At 42.2% G+C, this 20873-nt stretch overlaps 2 protein-coding genes across 2 annotated transcripts; both read left to right on the top strand.

The window, feature by feature from the left end:
• Positions 1 to 8392: 8392 nt before the first annotated feature.
• Positions 8393 to 12532, top strand: LOC138593575 (growth/differentiation factor 10). Its single transcript, XM_069664647.1, has 3 exons — positions 8393 to 8706; positions 10059 to 10957; positions 11212 to 12532. Exons 1-3 carry the CDS (start codon positions 8445 to 8447, stop codon positions 11401 to 11403), a joined length of 1353 nt encoding a protein of 450 aa, XP_069520748.1. The 5' UTR covers positions 8393 to 8444; the 3' UTR covers positions 11404 to 12532.
• A 3611-nt stretch (positions 12533 to 16143) lies between these two features.
• Positions 16144 to 18707, top strand: gdf2 (growth differentiation factor 2). The gene is made up of 3 exons (XM_069665063.1): positions 16144 to 16236; positions 16311 to 16632; positions 17788 to 18707. The coding sequence occupies exons 1-3, from the start codon at positions 16144 to 16146 to the stop codon at positions 18705 to 18707; spliced, it is 1335 nt and encodes a 444-aa protein (XP_069521164.1).
• The last annotated feature ends 2166 nt before the right edge of the window (positions 18708 to 20873 follow it).

Raw genomic sequence — 20873 nt, 5'->3', positions numbered from 1 at the left:
GTACTTTATAACTATATTTACTCAAGTAGGAGTAAAAGTAGCTCCAGAAATAACTACTTAAGTAAGAGTAAGAAAGTCACGTACAATGTGCGCAGATTCACAACTCAATCATATTCCAATTAAATGTAATCCTCTTTACCAAAATCTGACCATGAATTTATTTGTTCACTTATCTTTTCTGACCGGAACAATATTCCATAAATGTTTAAGACGACACTGATGATGGTTAACTTAGTAGGGATTGGTTGCATTAGCTTATTCACTAGAAATCCTCTGAGTGAGTGTAAACTTGCAAGTTGTCCGCAGCAGCAGAGACGTCTCCGGTGTCTGCTAAAGGATTAGACAGTGATGTCGTTGTCATACGGAAGTCCTGCTGTCCGCTACACGGACACGTCCACGTATGTGGTGAAGTCATTAACTGATCCTTAACAGTTATACTTTGGACTGGTGGGTGCTTGATTTCCAACCCTGGTGTCAATAAAAGTAGCGAGACGTGTGCAGCCGAATGTAACGGAGTAGAAGTAGGCCTTCATAGTTTTTATCGCAATTTGATTTGAAATCGGTGCGGCCTTAACGTTCTTACGAGCAGATCGGGGGAGTATAAAATCACTCTTATCACACCTCACACCACGGGAACATCTGCCAAGATAATCGTTAGAATCGTCAAAAAATCTGACTTTGCGTACTTTTGTCGGAAGGGGGGAATTGGGCCCAAAATCGGCTTGATTATCTTGTAGTGTGTACGCTGCTGAAACATTAAGAGCAGATAATCATAGCCGATTGTAGCCGAGCTATAACTCAGGATTTGAGGGGCATAGTGAAGGAGTACACGTAACAGTTCTCGAAAGGCCAGTCTCTCCAGTTAGTTAGACATGTATTTGCTCACAGCTTATTCCAAAGTCTAATTCTCCGAGTCCATTTGTCCTCTTCTGAAATGTGAAAACTTTACCTGGAAGACAGGAAACATCTGCGAAACAGGAAAGTGTCTGCTTTAGGAAGTCACATCCATCACCGACACGTACACAGCGCCCGTCTCTCACACACACACGACGCCGATGACTTCTCTGTCAGCGAGTTGCCCAGGTGCTGCATGAGTGAGCAAATGTGCTCTAATGCTCCTCAGATGTCAGCCGTTGTTTTTTCACCTTAAACTTCTGGCAGATTGCGGCGATTTGCAGTCATAAATTTGTCATGCAGAAGTTTCCTCTCTGACTCCAGCAGACATTCCTCTTTCAGCTGGCACTGCCGCGGCTACTAATGCATGAGACAACCGGATATCTCCCACAGAGACAGACGTGTGTGTGCGTGTGCGTGTGTGGACCTGTCACTCGGGGTTGAGTGATGTTGATGTGAGTAGAAGTGGCATGACTGCGGCTCTCTATGAGGGAGGTATGGCACAGAATCCAGACTAGAGTGGGGCATGGTGTGTTTGTGTTTGTGTGTGTGTGTTTGTGTGTGGATGGCTTGGCAGACATCAGATGAGGGGATGTCGTGCCCCTCCGACTCTCTCTCACACACACACACACACACAAACACAAACATCCATATCCAACAGCAGCAGGCATGAATGGTCATTCAGCTCCAGCCAGCAGTATGAAAACAAGTCAAAGGGAGGAAGAGGAGGCGGGGAAGGGGGAGGATGGAGGATGGAGGATGGGGTCTCGGGCCAAAAGAAACACGGTGGGCTCGTCTGTCCTCCTCCCTGTCCTGATGAGCACCCCAGGCAAATATTCTGTGAATGAGAGCATATTTTGGGGGGCTACACTTCGCCTGAGAAGGAGAAGCAGGAGGAGGTGATGATGTCATAGGAGATTTTAAATTAGTCTTAATATGTAATAGAGGACGTACATTTTGGCCCGCCTCTTTGTCTGGCACTTCCATTACTGTACAACAACTCTGGGTCTCAACCTTCTCAGCTCCCATGATCCCCCTTTTCCCTGGTCACCATGGTCACCGTTTCCTCTTTATGTAGTCAAAATATCCATAAGGTCCTTCGGCAATGTACAAAACAGCTGAAGTGTGGCATACATGGACGATGGTTAGAACGTTTCAAAGCTCTATCCATGTCACATCCGCCCATTCATACACATGACGCCATGTAAGGCTCGTCACCATCCTCTACACTTACACACTCTCTGTCACTCTCTTGCCCAAAGATACATCGTAATGCAGACTGTAATAATGCACTACATGTCACATTCACCCTTACAACCACACACTGATGGCAAAGGCCTAAGTGCCAATCTCCAAACAGGATCTTTGATTCAGGATCTACGCCTTTGGGAGCAATTTGGGGTTCAGTGTCTTGCCTAAGAACACTTGTGACCGTAGCAGTCAGGGATCGAACCGCCAACAGTCCGATTGAAAGACAACTGACTCTACCACTGAGCCACAGCCCCTGAAAACGCACGTTTTACAGTACCATCTAGTCCCACTTACTGTGCTGTGATTGCTTAGAAATATAACTGATCAAACACATCATTTTTAATCAACCGTTTCATGTATGAAACCAACTGTCAACAACGTAATATTTATTTGATCTTTCCTACGCCTAACCAAGTCGTGTTGTATCCTCAACCTAACTAAGCTGTGACTCTTTCACAACGTTAACAATTTACTTGGTAAAGTTTAGGCACCCACTCTCTCAGGTTTCGTTAGCAGAAATACTCAGTTTCATTTATGAAACAATCTTGGTTTGGGTTACAAAGCTGATGTTTGGTTTCATGCAAGACTTGACAGCTTTCTGCTGACTGAAAATCCTGTGTTGGACATATTGGCTTTCCTAGCCAATCGCAGCACAGAAAGACAGCATGAGTCCCGATCAGACAGTGCGCGTCTTAGCAGCTGGCTTTTTTGTAGTTGTTTTCAATGAGAGGGACACTTTTTGCGCGCTGCTTTTGCGTTGCAGAGCGCCTCGCGTTTTCTCCGATTATCCAATCGGATGAATAGAGAGGCGGGCCTTCTGTCAGTTAAAAAAGTAAAATAACCATAGACTGTATAAAAAGATGGACGACATGACAGCTCCCTAAAAATGAAGCCAAAACATTTCTGGCTGCAGTATAGGTCATAAAGCCCGCCTCCTCCATGTTAACAGATGGGACATGGGTCAAACTATAAAATCAAAATACACGCCCGATAAATTTTTCTCAAACATGGTTTCTGTCATTATAGTTGGTTCTTTTCATGCTGATTTACATCCAAGTGTTCATTTTTCTGACAAGTTTATTTTTAATTAGTTATTTGATGCTGTCAAAATGATGATTGGCAGCTCTGTTGACAAATTCGGCTCCTGCAGCCGATCTGTTCCGGGTGAGCAGAGCAGAGGACGATCCGCGAGTGGAAACATAACTAAAAGAATCACTACAGTCACTGAAGCTTCCATACCTGTGAACGTTAACCTCAGACCAACACAGAGAAGCTGTTCTGCTGTTAGACACGCCGGCGTGCGGGATCCTTGCTGTTTTTTTCGGTAAGTTAAGTGTGTGTTTAGTTAGCGGAAGTGGCTACGGCCGCTTCACTCGCCGATCTCTACTGCGCAGACTCTGGCTCCGTATGAAGTCACCATCGCAAGATGGTAGCGCCTATCACAGGGGCTATTTTGGCATCAATTACGTACAATGTTAGCAGGTGGAGATGCGTTGTCCATCTATATATACAGTCATTGAAAATAATGGTTAGGTTAATGACAGCTAATGATTCGGTGGTTGCCTTAACAACAGTAAAAAAAAAAGGCGCAGCAAGCTGCTCTTTTTTTAACCGTAGGCTTCAAGAGAAAAGGCTGTGCGGTGCGCTTCGCGTTTTACAGCCTGCAAAACGCGCTCTGTCTGATCGGGACCTGAGACAAGCAACATTTGGAAAACGTTGGCGAGTAACATCGGTGCATAGACCTAACCGAACTGTGACTGATTCACAATCATTAAAGGAAATTGACATGAATTTTACATGTGCAAAAACAACTTACATATGTGAAACATGTATTTTGAACACACATTTGATCAAATTTAGTCCTTGTAAACTCAATGAATGATGAATAAGCTCAATGAAGTGACAGTACCAAGCTAAGAAATTATCTGCCACATTAAACCTCAAAGGTACAGCAGGTTCACTAACCGTAGAGGAGCTGGTTGGTGGATTGTGTTACCAAAGCTGTTTCACCCATCCTCCTGTCTTTATGGTAAAATAAGATAAACAGCTGCTGGTTTGAGCTTCTTATTTAAAGAACGCTCACAAGAGAGGAATTCGATATTGAAATCCAACTGTCAGCAAGAGAGCAATTTCCCAAAATGTTTGACTTCTCCTTTCAAACGCAGAGGATAAGTTGAGATATTTTCAGCACAGCTACTAAAGTGAAAAAAAGTTTAGAAAGTCATTATTACACTTTTTTTTAAGTTAAAAACACTCATGGAACATAAAGTCTCACTCTCACTTTTAATATTTGTACTTTAACACCTAATAATAACTATATTTCTACATTCACTCTTTCTTTACTTACACTCTCCACTTTGTTTAGCTGCTATATTGGTAGCCAGGCTGACGTGTGTGGGACACAGAGCTTTGACATGCTCCTCTGATCTCTGGCTGCAAACCCACCATAATGAGGTGCCTTAATGAACCTTCAGAATTTATGCTCATTGGAAAAAACTGTTTTCAATTCAGCGAATTATGATCTCTGTCGTTCACAATGTCCACTCTGACATTTTCTCTGGCAGGAAAGCCATTAACTGCGAGGTCTTATGAAGTTTGCTGGGTGTGACAAGTACTCATAAGGGTTTAAATTACCCTTGAGGTGGCAGCTAATCACTGTGGTGAACAGGGTTTGGCTCGGTGGCTACAGCAGCGTAACCAGAGGATTTGATATAGCTTGTTGAGGCCTATTTCCATAATGTTGCGTGACTAAAAAAGTTTGATAATCTTCAGAAAGAACTGGCCTGCATTAGGTCTGGACTCACAGATGAGGCGTGTACTGTAGAGGACGTAAACGATGCACTTAACAATATTTTGTGACGACCGCACCACATGAAAGAATAGTAAAGAGTGCAGCTGGCTTACACTGGCGCTGAGGGTGTTTGGTGTTAAGCCTGGGCTAGCGAGGCGGCTGTCTGGATTAAAGGAGGAACTGACAACCACTCTTGCTCCTTGTCTGCACCTCAGCAGCACTGCCTTCATTGGAGTTCTCAAATTCTTAGCTCCTCCAGTCTCCTTCACAAACTGGCTAAAGAGACTCTGATGTCCAGCGCCTAATAACCATAAATCCTGTCTGTGTCTAAGCCACTTATTCCTTGTTACCTGTAGTCAGTCCTGGCCAATAGCCAGACCAAGGTCCCATCAGCTGAGGCTTCACCTGATCACCAGTTGGCTGTTTCTGAAGTCTCTAAATCCCAACCAGCTATCCATTCCAATGAACAGTTGCCTGTCTCCAGGTCCCCAGTCAGTGGCCTGGCCGGCACCTGTTACCGTAGAGCAACAGCAATCTCCTTTTCCGGTAGAAATGCAGCAACCTGGTGAATGGTGAGCATCTCTTTGCTCACCATTCCTGGGCAACACCTCCTCTCTGCACTCCAGTAGTCTGCCCAATCGTACCCCAACTTCACCTTCAGCAAGATCCTCAGCTGACATGCTGCCTCTCTGAGGGGTCCTGCCTATGTCGCTGGTTTTCAGGCCAACCCCACAGAGCTGCTTGGCCCATCCGGTCAACCTCCTGCACAGTCAGGGGGAAGCTCTACCCAACTGCTTGAACTCCTGCCTGACTTATGGAGCAGCTTTGCCCTCAATCCCCTGCCTGGCCTTCTGAGTGGCTTTGCCCATGTAGTTGACCTCCTCCAGACCTCCTACCCGCCCTGCTCGGTGGGGGTTCTATCACAGCCTGTCTACCTGTTCCTTCTCACCAGCGACATTCCCACTTCCTGAGGACCCTTGACAAAAATGTAGCTGAGCTTGGTCTCAGATATGAAGGTCATGTTCATTGTGCCCCCGATCATCTTCCTTGACATCCTCCTCAAGAGGGTTTACGGTACCAAGACTGTCAGGCCCCTATCAGGCCCCTAGATCCCAAGAGACTGGGAAATCAAGCCCTGACTAGGGCAAAGCATCAGCGACCACATACATGGTACTTTTGAGGACTTGTGAGGACAGCCAGAAGAAATGTTTTCAGTCATGTCAGTTCAACACAGCTTTCCCAATTCCACATCAACGGATTTTGAAACCATTTACAAAAAACTTCACATCATCAAAAGAAAACGAACAAAAGCAACATCAGTTTGTCTTACCCCATTAAAAACAATTAGACAACCTCACGATGAGTGATAAGTGAGTTTGAAAGCTCCCTGGGTGGAGACAGATGCTATCTGGCTCTTTCATTGAAGTATCGCGACCTTTAAACACAACAGTGTTTTACTGAAGGGAATCCCAGTCCCAGTTGAGTCCTTTATCTCTGATGTAAGACACAGTGGTGTCAAAGAGCCCCTTGTGATCCAACTCAAGGCAAGTAGGAGGTATTTTAATAGCTGCCTGACCCGTGGTGGCTCTAGCCTGCTGCCATCAATCCCACACAGGGACACTATTGTGCGGCATCAGAGAGCAGAGGAGAGCCTTAAAATAAGTCAGTCTTTTTTTTCTGTTGTTGGTTGCTTAAATGGAGCTTTCCTGGAGGAACATAGCTCCACCTGCCCATTCACTGGTCAATGAAACATCCGCTGAAAACGTCACTCCAGTAGAACAATTTCTTCCATTGAGATAGTTCCTAGTTGTTACCATGTTGTATTATCCACAGTAAAGGCCTGGTCTTCAGCATTAATATTAACTGAAAATAGTGTCTTTCAATGGAATAGTTGCATTAAGTCATTTGGCACATGGGGGGTGGTGTGTTTAATCTACACATTTTGGGGAACATGAACAGTGACATTAACTGCTCAACTAAAATGATTTGCAGACAGTTCAGAAACAGAGGTTAGTGTTACATCTTTGAAACACAATCCTTTTAGCAAGTCATGTTTTGGGTTTCCATCTGTTAAAATTAATCAAATTAATCGTGTAGCCTTCTTATATTAAACTGCTAGAAAATCATGCTCCCACGTTTGCTGACAAGAAAAGTGTTCTTGACTGTTGTCCCAAAGTTGCGGGACAGATTTTCATCCTTCAAACTACACTTGGAACATCATCTCTCTTCAGTCTTTTGCAGAGAAAGAAAAATATGAAGAACGGCCTTGCCAGATAATGTTAGTCAATGTAAGACCCTGGGAAACACAGAGGCCTGTAAGCTAGCAAACATAGAGCGCTTGTTTAGTTGCCATCTTTAGTGACTCTTTCTTAAAAACTTTACTGTACAATGTTGAGAACAAAATGCTCAGTGATGTAAACTGCACAGTTCAGAGAGAAGAGAAAAAACTTATTTGAACTATTTGAAGTAATTAGCCCAAGCATGTTCCTGGCTTGCTAGCTTGTTAGCTCATTAGTTAAGTTCACCAACTAACCTGACTAGCCTGGATGAATTTCACTCTACCGCTTTCTAGTGTAACCACGACATAAAGCAGCCTGACAGCCTCGATTATCCAGCCGACATTGCGTGTGACAGTAGCAGCAGCAGCAGCGTCAGGTGCTTGTTTACAGGTGACACACAGATTGCTGCATGAAGAGCTGCACTAACATGATATCAGACAGAGTTTTCCTGACGATAAGTCGTGAAAAACCAGAAACTGGTGAGTTTTCCTTCTGCACCAAGCAGCAGTAAAGTAGCAGCTTTACAAGTTTCACTTGCTTCGCTATCGCACGTCCTGCGATGTGACTGCTGCACATGCGCACATGAGTGGCTTTACTATAGTTGCATCTGTGCCTTGAAATGCTCAACTCGCCTCTTATAAAGCAGCTTGCAGAGTTGCTTCATGAAAAGGCTGCACACTGTGGCTGAGGAATTAATACGACCCTCAGCTATGATTAATGAAACAACAGTCAGCAAACTTAAGGCTCTCCCTTTGTCACCAATGCCATTGTGAGGCGCATTTATGACATGTCAAAAGATATCGAGGAGCAGCACGTGTCTGATAGCGTGTGTTGGTGTTCTCTCTCTTAATGCTGGTGTGCACTGATGTTGCATATTTACAGTGTACGTTCACTTTGGAAGCTGTGGTGTTCTAAACTTTGCTGTTAATCAGAACTTGTAAGCACGTCTTTTGAGAGGCTGCAACGCCTCTCGTTGGTTGTGCGCTCCGAGGCGTCACCATCTGTCATCCAGCAGCGGAGCTTCATGCGTGCGTCCTCCTCTGGTCTCCTCCCATTGTAGAAACAGCTGTAGACCGTGAACCGTGCAGTGCGGGTCTGACGCGGATTACCTGGATCCTGGCTTGAGTGTGGGTGGGCATCAACCAGCGAGAGACAGAAACGCAGCGCTTTTTTGTGATAAAGTTATTCCACGTTTCTTTATATTGGATTCATTACCAAGAACTTCAGCAATGGCGAGTCGGCTTTTTCACACTCTGCATTTAATTCTGATTCTGGAGTCGAGTTTGGGTAAAATGTTGGAGGATCTTGGTGAAGCTGCGCCTCAAGGTGCCGATGTGCCGCTGGCACATGTGGAGCAGCGCGTCTTTACGCACGAAAACGCAAACCAGGACATGGTCTCCATCAACATGTTCAAAGTGTACGAGAAGTACAATAAAGAGCCGCAGAGCCAGAGGGACGGGAACACCGTGAGAAGCTTTAAAGCTGTCCCGAGTGAGTGAACACACGCGTTTATTCAATGATTCATCCAGTCACAGTGAAATGATCGTTTCTGCTGGAGCTGGACGTTTTCAGTATGTGTTAGAATTAGGCTACTTTGTGCTCAGTTAAAAAATCCTCCTGTATCTTCAGGTTATTGGTTTTATTTTGACTTCTAGTTATTGGTTTGGTATGTGTTTAAAAAATCGTCTTAAAAATCAGTGAATTTGTTTTGTATTTAAAGCTTGCTTGTGTTCTTAAGTCCTAATAAATAAACTTAAAGTCAGCTGGATTGTTTCCTTCTGCAATTTGAAAACTATTAAATATGAATCAGCATAACGCTGAAAAAAATGTTATTTTTGATATAACATAAACTTTTTTTGAATGAAATTTCATCTAAAATCCTAATTTTATGTTTTTCCACTTTTAATCCACTTGTTGTAGTTGCTTATTTCATCACAGATCAACTTTAAATAGACTGAAAATTGGCAAAAATTTCATATAAAACCTTAAGTCCATTCTTGTGCACAAAATCATCTCATCTTTATTGTTTCCCCAGCAAACAACGTAAACATCCTCAGCGCAGGTGTTTTGTCAATCACACAGCAGCTCTCTCGCTCCCCTTTGGCTTAAACATCTTCACCTCTCTGCTCGGCCTGCGTTTAAGATTTACTGAACTGGGGGGCTTTTAAGTCTCAGGCGCTGTTAGTTACCCGGTAGCTGAAACAGCCTAGGTGTTAGACAAGAGCCCATTATCACACCCAGACACCGGCCGCACAGCGAAAAGCCTCAGAGGAGCTCTCTCTGTTATAAGCATTTCCATATGCCTTCGACAGACCTGCTGGACCGACCCTGTGTTTGTCTTTCAGGCTGTGGTGGTGGAAGTGTGGGAGACGAAGGGTGAACTTCAGGAGTACAGCGATCTAAGTTGAGGCCTTTGGTCATGCGTGAGGCAGACACTTAAGCGCGCCACGCTTAATATTTTCCATACTGCTGCATGTGTCAGTCAGATGTGTTGAGCAACATTTTGCAGAAGATAAATAAGGTGCGATTATTCATGTCAGGAAAGCGTGCCGGAATGAAATGAGGGAGGAGGGGAGAGAAGGGAGAAAGGTTCAAGGCAACGTCATCGCTGAAGTTATCTTTATTGTTCATTTCACAGAGATACTCCTTTAGAGTTATAGCATCTGTTTGACCAAACATCTGTGAAGTTGAGTCAGTAAACACATCACTGTTGCAAATCCTTTTGAAAGCCAAAAAACAAAGTACAAAAATGAAACTGTTTTCTCAGAAGTTTCTGTAACTAGGACCGTTTTTCTTCTCATCCTCTGATTCTTCTTCTTCTTATTTCTTTCCCATCTTTCCAGGAGTCTTGTATGGCAAAGACGTGTTCCAGTTCAACCTGTCGTCCATCCAAGAATCAGAGCTCATCCTCTCCGCCTCTTTTCATTTCCTCTACAAGCGGCCTCGCCACCACCAGCGACCGTGGCGTTTCCGAAGGCCTCGCCACCCATCCAGCGGCCTCCAGCATCCCTACCCTCCCTCCCCGAAGCTCTTCTTCCATGGATCAAACCTTAACTCTGCTTTTGCAACACCGCTGGGAAACATAACTCTGTCTCCTTTCAAGAAAGGCTCTTGGCAAACAAGGGATGTAACAGCGGTGGTGAAACAAGCCAGGGATGTGAAAGAGCTTGTGGTCACGGTGGAGTTTGATATGGGGCTCGGGGCGGCTTGGTTGCAGCAGAAGGAGCACCTCTCTCCAGCTAATCTGCCGTATATTTTGATATACGCCGATGATCGAGCCATAGATGAGCCGAACAGTGTGGCCATGTCACTACAGAGGTACGGGTCCTTCCCTGTAGGGGAGGATGCGTCCCCCTCAGCTTCAGCGTCAGCATCAAGGATCCGGAGGGAGCTTCACCTCCAGCTCCAAACCAACGACATCCCAGAGGTCCAGTTCAACTCCCTGAAGAACCATGAACTGTGGCAGAACACGTATTTCCCAGCGAAAGCCAAAGCAGCAGTAAAACCGGGAAGGAAGCAGGGTCAGGACGGCAGCGAGGGCCTGAGTAAGCCTCAGGTGCTGAGCTTCGATGAGAGGACAATGAAAAAGGCGCGTAGGAGGCAGTGGAGCGAGCCCAGGGTTTGCTCCAGGAGATACCTCAGGGTGGACTTTGCTGACATCGGCTGGAGCGAGTGGGTTTTGGCACCCAAGTCATTTGATGCCTTCTACTGCGCAGGGACGTGTGGATTCCCCATCCCGAAAGTAAGCAAGCAAAACATACTTTAGATAAGAGAAAAGTACACACACACAGACCCTGCTCATGCCACATTAGCGTCCCAAATCACGACGTTTGCTCATACTTGCATGTTTTGTAAAATGTAAGATTTTTCCTCTTCCTCTTTTAAAATCACTTGACATGTTTGTTGTATTATTGCTATGATTTATATGGTCGTAACATTAAAGGTTAAATGTTAAATAAAGGTTATAATAATAATAACGGTAAGATCTTTTCTTAGGTGGTGCGTCCCTCGAATCACGCCACCATCCAGAGCATCGTCAGAGCAGTGGGCATCGTCCCCGGAGTCCCTGAACCGTGCTGCGTTCCAGAGAAGATGAGTCCGCTCAGCGTTCTTTTCCTGGATCCACACAGGAATATGGTGCTGAAGGTTTACCCGGGCATGTCTGTGGACACCTGTGCCTGTCGATAGGGCCGGAGCCACGGGACGTTTGATAAAAGACTAAGAGGAAGACGTACATGTAGACTCTGTGAGGAGAACAGTAGTGATGAGGACAGCTGAGGATGAACTGATGTAATTAGCACGGCACTAGTTGAGTGTCGATGTGGGAACTCTTTGCTGATTGTTGGACTACTCTCCTTCTCCGCCGAGGCCTTCTTTGTTAATATTTTTTATCCCCTTTATCCAAAAGCAGTTTTAAAAAGTGCACTTAATACAAGCCTGTGTGTTTAGTAGTGGTACATTTTCTGTGTGTTGACCTGCTTACCTGTGCGAGTAGATCATCTCCGTTGATCCTTCAAAAACCTTTTCGATGCTTTTCCACTTTTATAAAGTGATTTTGGCTGTTTTACTTTAAGACCTTTTCTTTTCTGGCCTGATTTTGGACTTGTTTCCATCCTGACTGAGCTCATTGTCTGGGTTTGAACAGTTTCTGAATCCTTACATCAGTATCCTCTCTTGGTTGCTCCTGTGTTCAGGATTTGCCTGAACTTTGGACAAAGTGATGAACTCCACGGGTACTCACAGACTCAGGAGGGACACAGAGACTACATCCTTAAGTTAATCAACACTTATCATGTAAATACTTTAGTTACTAATGCAAACTAAATGGAACTTATTCGTAAGTGATGTGTCACATGGAGTGACCCTATGTTGTCATTTAACACCTCCCATTTATTATTTATGCATGTGAAGTCATATCTGGTCTGAACTATATTTTCAATAGTCATCATTTGTTTATATCTTGTACATAATGAGTGTATTCTGACACCAACTGAGATTTACTGTACTACAGGCATTGTGTGGCTACATGGTACGGCAGGACAAACAGTGCTTTGCTGCCACCTGCTGGAACATTTAGGAATGTTTAATGGACACATTTTAAAAGAGAACGTTCTAGTACTGTGGCAGTATTTCCTCTTATTCATAAGTGCAGTTTATATTAAGATGACATGTATAGTTTTTTAATAACAGAATAATTTTTATAGTACAAAAAAGGATAAATGTATCCAACCTCCTAACTGTGTGGTTAAAAGTGTATTTGAATAGTTATGTGATGTGTGCTTTAATAAATCATAGATCTGTATGCTTGGTAAGCAAATAAACCTAACTGTAGATACTGTTAACTATCCTTTTGGACTTCTTAACATGTGTAACATAAAAGGTAAAGACTAGCACTGTCTAGTCAAATGTGTTGAAGATGACACATGTGGCAGAATCCACAGCATCTGCTGCCTGAGGGTGAGTTGGTTTAAGAGGAGTGCGGTGCTGGAAAACCTGTTTCTGTTTGGTTTGCCTGTTTCTATATTAGCTGAACTTGACAAAAAGGATATTGGATTAGAATTGCAGACCCCACCTTTAAGTACCATGATGTGTTTCTGGGTATTTTTTTTCTCTGAAAAATGACCCAGTTTAGAAGTACTGAAGAACATGAAGGCATTGGTGTTACATGTCAGTTAATGAAGTTGTTTTCACACTGCGGGTGGGAAAGTCAAATGCTGCTATAATATCGTACTGCTCTTTTCCAGGGTGTGTATCATACAGAGGCTAACAAATTGTTAAAAATGTAATCCCTTCTCAATTGACACAACTGAAAAACAGTGGTAAGTGAAAACCTGGAGGGGCATCGGGCCATATTTAAAGGTAAAACAACATGCTTGTTAACCCATTAGCTACTACTAAAGACAGCTATTAGCATTTAACTACTTTCTAGCTAACTTTACCGTTAGCCTACTGAGAAAGCAGCCTTATGCTACTTCAATTATATGACAGCCAGAGGAAAATGGCTGCCATATAATGGTGTTGAATTGACCATATTCACACTGCGGCCATTTAACTTTGTTGTCACCCTTAAATCAGATAAATATAGGCCTATAGAATCTAACAAACTCATATAATTTGATCACTTCTCGTTTGACACACAACTGAAAAACAATGGTTAGTGAAAACCTCGAGAGGCATCAGTCCATATTTGAAGGTAAAACACGTTTTATAACGCATTAGTTACTACTAAAAACAGCCAGCGTTAGCATTCAGGTACTTTCTAGCTAACTTTAACGTTGCTGAGAAAGTAGTTGCTGCTTAAAATTATATGGCAGCCAGAGGAAAATGGCTAACATGTAAATGTGTTGAACTGACCATATTCACACGGCGGCCATTTAACTTCGTCGTCACGCTCAGGATGGTAAACTTAAATGCTGTGTTAAGGTCGTACTACTTTGTAGTAGGTTATAAATCATTTAAACAGATCTAACTGCAAAATAAAATAAAGGGTAAGTGAAAATCTGGAAGGACTTAGGGCCATATTAAAGGGTAAAACATCAAAAATGATTACCCATTACTACCGTCGCACTACAGCTGATGTTAGCATTCAACCACTTTCTAACTAAAATCATTGCTAACTTGGAAGTGGCTGTATGTTACTATTTTTATTATAGGCCTAAATGTTACCATTTGATGCTTTGTACGAGAGTTAGCTTAAAGCTAATTTTATTTCAAAAGGAAAAGCAAAAATTTCTAGCGAACAATATGTTGGCTATTTATAATTTATGCCTGTCCTTTAAAACTATCAGATAGTATGGTTAGCAGTCAGCCACTTCCTAGCTAACAGGAATATAAGTTAGCAAGTGGTTTAAGCTAGCATTAGCTGTTGTCTGATGGTTGCTAATCGGTTATCAAACACATTGTTTTTCTTTAAATGTGGCCTGACGTCTTTTCAGCTGATAATCATTCAGGAAGCAGTAAAACAAGGACAATTGACGGATTCACTACATAAGAAACAACCTGGAATCCATCAGTATGACATTATAAAAGCTTTTGAGGTTCCCATGTGAGAGTGAGGCTAACTGGTTAATAGGTTTCACTGCATATTTTTCAACAGTCATTTGCTCTGCAGTAATCAAGGCCTCAGATCTTTCTCAGTGCATTTTCCTCCTGTTTGTTTTCCGTCTTACATGATTTGTTGTATTCATGACAGTATGTTTTGTCTTCACTTTTTATCACTGATTGACTCCATAGAGAGAATCTCTTCAGATGGCCACAATGAAAGCATTTTTATGAAACTTGGCATGAACCAAGAACTGTGTGACTCAATGGGTGAAAGACAGAAATTCCAAGATACGCCGGACTCAGGCCAATGTCCCCAGAAACATTGGCTTTGGTTCGGGCTCAGACCCCCCACAGGAACATGAAGCAGATCCCATCATCCATCTATGACATACAGGATGTAGTGGTGAAGGCCACCACCATCATTTCTTTGTTTCATCTGGCAGCTCGAGGAAATATTCCGCTCTCATGTCCCTCAGATTTTATCGATTCCCACGATAACGCACTCCCACTATCAGTTCATGAACATTTTCCCATGTGTTGTTACCAACATTCTACATTTTGCTCTTTGTAAAGGGCAATTCTGAAGTGCTGGAACAATCAGAAGAAGAAGGCCTATGGCCCACTGATGAAAGCCTTTGTATTTGCTGTATATAGTATTATTATGGACTGGGTGTCTGTGGCGACATTCACGGAAAAAATCAGAAGGGCCTTTCAGTCTCTGCGAGAGTTGCGAGTAAAAAGTAATCTTTGGCTGAACAAACAAAGAAAAGATCGATGACCACAGATACAACTTCAAAAATAAGTGAAAATCCAAAGAAAAAGAAACAAATTCAACGTTCAGATGAAGGCAAACAGTCTGAAAAGGAAAGCGACCGACAGCGAGGAAAATAAAGAGTTACAACCGTAAAGACCAGAGAAAACCATAGACGTCTGGTCAAATTTGGTATGTGTATGCCCACAATTACCGTTTAACTGAAATCTCCTAGATTGTACAAACTGTACCTTTAATATAGCATTACCAGCATATTAGCTTGCTGATGTTAGCAATCTGTTGCTATCTTTGGCTATGTAGCCTGACTACTGGGGTAACAGTGTAAGCCGCATCTTCATACAGATATTTTACCAAGAAAGGATGTGTTCTGTCTGGTATCAATATGAGGCTGTTTTGTTATTGTTTGTCCTGGTGATTTAAGAGCACAAGTAGTTTTTAATCCATCCTACAGTTCAAGCCGTGGTCAACAGTGATGTCCCCACAAATGTCCACAAAGCTTGGGTCAGAGTTCAACAAATTTAACCTTTCCTGCTCGCCATTCTGCACACTCTGCCCACCATATATCAAAACATTTTTTTGTATGAACTAATAGCTGGACCTGGAAAGTGACATAATGGGTAATCAAGTGTCCATAGTTTATGAAATATTATTTATCAAATTGTTTTCATGGTTCTATTTGTTCTATTTTTGGCTCTGCCCTCTGCTCTATGTCACTGACTCCTGCGCATTCCTAAAGCTTTCTGTATCTGGAACATGTGTGTGATCTGTAATTTGCAGTGACTGTAGACTAGGAAAAAAACACTAACCTGTAATAAATATGCTATTATGGTTATGGAGAATGCAACGTGTCTTTTTATTAATAATTTGTTTCCACTGGATCCAAAAGGTTTCACTCTCAAGCTGGGAAAATTCATTTCATGGAAATGTCTGCTTGTCGTAACCTCACAGTTTCCAGTGCCTCCCTCATTATCGCCGTCAAGTGTTTACAGTGTCTTCATTAGCAGCCAGCCCCATAATGATAACAAAGCTTAAAAGAAGGCATCAATGGCAGTGATAAGCATGGCCAAGCTACTATTTTGGTTGACACAAGTCCCCGTGTTTACTCTGGGAGCATGGGAGCGGACACCAGGACTGTGGTCCTTGCATTGGGAATCTTCATTTTCAAACCTTGCCATTGCAAAGTCTGTTTTGAAGCCGGGAAGAAGGTGAAGTTTGTGTCCGATCAGCTTAGAAAGATCAGCATTTCAAGATGCAGACCTCCAGATCATTCCTGTTCCAGATGTGTGTGAGTCTGGTGATTTCCGTTGGCTCTTGTACCTGTAAACCTCTCAACAATGACATCCAGAGCGAGTACAGTGAGGAATTCTACTCTCAGCTGTCTGAGGAGGACATCCTGGAGGAGGAAGACACAGACTCCAGGATGGAGAACCTCCTGGGAACCATGAAGGAGGGCTTTCTGAGGCAACTCAACCTGTCGGATGTTCCTCAGGAGCACAGCAAGATCTACCCTCCTCAGTTCATGATGGAGCTCTACAATAAGTATGCCTCGGACAGCTCGACTATCCCTCAGTCTGATGTCATACGGAGCTTCTCTGTGCAAGGTAAATGAACAGGGTATAACTTTGAAGGGGGAAAATGTCATCTGCGTCATCATCTGCTCAGCTTATTTGTGGGAGACCATACCTGATAAAGATAGGCTAGTAATCTCGGAGTTGTGTAAAAGACTTGATATGAATATTTAGAATTCCTAATCTGCTTTTAGACGTGTTGTGAATTTGACATGAAATAAACCTCTAAACCAGTGCTTCCCCACCTTTTTGGCCTGTGAACCTGATTTCTAAAGGCCTAAATATGTAGAAATGTCTTGCAATTAAAAGGGAACAATGATAAAAGGAAGTAATGATGGAACAAAAATAAACAACCCTTGGGAGAATTCTGCCTTTCCAGGTTCCTCTTGGTAATTAGCGCAGACCCTCAGATTTATCTTGCGACCCCTCGTGATTGCCCCAGCCTCTTAGGTCAGGAACCATTGATCTAAAGTAACCCAGGCCATTCTTTATAGTGTAGCTGCAGTACAGTAATTCATTGTCCATTGATTGCCTCGTTACAGCTTCAACAAAAGTAAAGATTTTGCCCAGAAAAGGTCAATTTGATTTTGGATTTATTCACTTTAAAGAAGGCCAGTTTGACCAACCAACCAGTTTTAGAGTAATAGCCCTGACTGAAACACATCATAGCTCTGTTGCCTGCTGATGTGGATAAAAGATGGTCTTTTCCTCTTTTCAGAAAGCATACCATTGCTTAACAATCTCAAACTCAGACAGCTGTCCACTTACAACATTCAACATGTAGGAGGACCCGCTGTGCAATTAAGTTTGTATTTCACCGAGAAGTTAGCAAGCTAGGCTAAGTAGCGTTAGCATCCCTTACACAAATTTCAAATATTAGCATGCTAGGTTAAATAGCTTCCACGTTGAAAGTGAAGCTAGCTTGCTAATATTTGCACTTATTCCACATGTTGGCATGCTAGGCGAGTTTCAACAGTGAGTAAGCGTTAGTTAGCGTAACATTTCCACTAATTCTAACTGGACACTATTTTTGATGAATAATCTTTCAGCACCTGCTCCTGCACACCCACTGTAGTATTTATCCTGCATTATAGAAAGGAAGGGGGCTAGCTAGGCTTCACATCAGACTGGCAAATCTTAACTGCTGTTTCAGATAAACGGTCTCACCTCTTTGTATCTCTCCAACAGATATCACGCTGTCTGTGACAAATGGCACAAAGTCAAGACACAGGCTGCAGTTCAACGTCAGCATTCCCAACCATGAGAAGATCAATACTGCTGAGCTACAGCTCTTCTTCTTCCCAGATGCCAGGTCAAGGGTCACTTCCCGCAATTTCAAGGCCAACATCAAAGTCTATGAAGTGGATTACAGCAATTTCACATCCACCACTCAACTACTGGTGGGCAAAGAGGTGACAGGCTCACAGAGCACATGGGAGACCTTTGATGTGACCACAGCTATTCAGAGCTGGATCAAGTCGGGCCATGGAGCAACTGTTCTTGATGTAGTGGTCGATAGAAAGGATTGTGAGGCTTCTAAAAGTGGAGAAGAAGAAGCAGACTGTTTGAATATGAGCATGTGTGTTGGAGATAACACTTCAGCGGCTCTAATCGTCTTCTCGGATGACCTGGGTAGCAGGAGGAGGGAGAAGAAGGAAGAGTTAAGAGAGATGATCCTTCATGAAGAAGAAACCATCTTACACTCAGGGGCTGATTGGAGCAAAGAAGGTCAGCTTTCAAACGAGATCCCTGAGGCTCAACATCCACGAAGAAGAAAAAGAAAGGCAGTGAGGGAATACTGCCAGCGAACATCTCTCAAGGTCAGCTTTAAAGACATCGGCTGGGACAGCTGGATTGTGGCACCTCCAGAATATGACGCCTACGAATGTCGAGGCCTGTGTTACCACCCGCTGACGGACGAATCAACCCCATCAAAACACGCCCTCATCCAAACGCTGCTCAACATCAGGGACCCCAAGAAGGCCAACATGGCCTGCTGCGTCCCAATCAAACTGGATCCCATTACAGTGATGTATCAGGAGAATGGACGGCTTACTATAAGATACCTTTATGAAGAGATGAAGGTGGCAGAGTGTGGCTGCAGGTAGTCAGAGAGAATTGTTTTGCTGTGGTGATTAAGCTGGTTTTGATGTTGCATTTAATTCAAGTCAGTCGGATGTTCATGCCTTCAGTGGGCCAAGGTCTCAGAAGAAACACAGATACTTACTTCTATGTAGATCCCTATAGCTACTACCTAGTAATACTAAATATTCCTTTTGTGCAACAGCACACATTACACCAACAAAAAGGCTAAAAGTCTACAGTCATGCTAGCTGCTCTGTAAGGCTGATAGAGGTGCTTTTAGCTTAATGGTATCCTCAGATTGGCATTTGAGGTGTTTGCACGTTAGCATACAACCTAAAACACGTGTTAGCATGTTAGCTTTGAGCTTAATGGTATCCTTGGCAAGAACACAATGATAATGAAAACTGATGTTTTGCAGGTAGCCATATTATATCATATTTATGATCTTAAATCTGCGTGTTAGCATTTTAGCATTTGCTAATCATCAGTTAACATATTGGACAGCTGAACTTTATGGGGATGTCTTTCGTTATGCAGGTAATTAGACATACAGCACAGAATTATAGACCAAACAAAGAGCCTGATGATGATTAGCGATAGATAAAAAACATGACATAATATGCACAACAAAATATATTAGAAGTATATATTTTTGCCACCCGGCAGAAAACCAAAGATAACATATCTCTACATTTTTATTTAATACTGGTTGTATGTTCATAATAATCTTGTTATTATAATATCTTTGTCCAATGTGTTTCAGTAAAACTGATGGAATTGTATTTTTAAGAGGCAAATAGTGTAAAACAGAAGATAAAGTATGTTAAAGTTAATCATTAAAAAATTTATATTTTCAGTATCACAAGTATAAAATTACTTTTTCGTGAAAGATTAACAAAATATCTCTAATCTTTAGTGACTAACAACAATAATATTAAGTCACAGCCGCTCATCGTAACCATGTGAATGTAAACTTGTACATACAATTGTGGTTGTAATTTGTTTGTATTATTATATATCAGGAGTCTGTAAATTACTGTCATACAAATGTGTACAATGTTCAGCTTATATCACTTTCTACTTTCCTGTTCTTGCTTACACGTAAATGATTATGTTATACAATGCTGATATTTTTTTAAATAAAGTCAACCAGAATTGGATGTATTTACCTTTCAGTGTCAATCTGTCAAATGTTCTTTTTACTTCAGGTGGTGACTGTAGGGTATTAAAAGGGACCTGTAAAGCATCACAGATTAGTTTGAAGAGTTGGTTGTCAACCACTGGAAAATAAGTTTTTCCACAGCACACATTTTGAACGCACTAATGTCATAAATATCAGAACAAACTAATGCCAAATAGAACCATTATTAATTTATTGTTCTCTTGCTACTGCAACATGGGGTGTGAAGGCTCCAGGCTGCAGCCAGGGGGCATCATTTCTCAGGATTAAACGTAGCAAAATAAAATCTGTTACCAGTAATGGGTTTGCAATTGTGGTGTAGTAACCAATCACAACTCAGATTTATTACTGTTTGTCGGTAAAAAAAATAAAAAATCTCTTCATTTAAGACATGGTACCAAGAGAATAACATTTTTGGATCACATTGATATTTGTTTACATGGTTACATGGTTAGATGAATGTCATATACTTTGAAAGGCCTTAAATAAACACACAGACAAGAAATTAATATGTATTCATGAACATTATTCTAACGTTACTCTCTGTTTTATGGATTATTGAACCCCTGTAGACTTAAAGTTGCATCCTACTAAAGATGACAGTGATTGCTGATGGCATTCTGCTTTTTTTGTAGTTTGTGGTAGAGGACAGTTAAATAACAATTAAACTACTCAGAGGCTTATACATGTCTCTTGCGAGGCAAAGACACTTGCACGTCCTTCTTGGGTAACATAAAATTGCTTTGTCTAAAAATAGCATCAATAACAAGCCAACAAAAATAAGATCATTAACTCAGTTGAACTTACATGTTACAACAGAGCCTGTTAATTGTTCATTTCATATTGACTAGGTAAATTTAATGTTAATGATCAACAAAGTAAAGATCATAAAAGTTAAGGCCATATCTCTGCCTAAGTTACCTTGCCTTTAACATCATTTCTTTTTCTAAACATGTTTATCTCTTAATTAAAACTAAACTTAAATGAACGCTTATGAAACCAAAATATA

This window comes from Semicossyphus pulcher, unplaced genomic scaffold (assembly GCF_022749685.1).
Source record: "Semicossyphus pulcher isolate SPU_LCO1_2020_fin unplaced genomic scaffold, fSemPul1.0.p SCAF_16, whole genome shotgun sequence".
Classification (NCBI taxonomy): Eukaryota; Metazoa; Chordata; class Actinopteri; order Labriformes; family Labridae; genus Semicossyphus; species Semicossyphus pulcher.
This window is presented reverse-complemented; position numbering and strand designations above follow the sequence as displayed.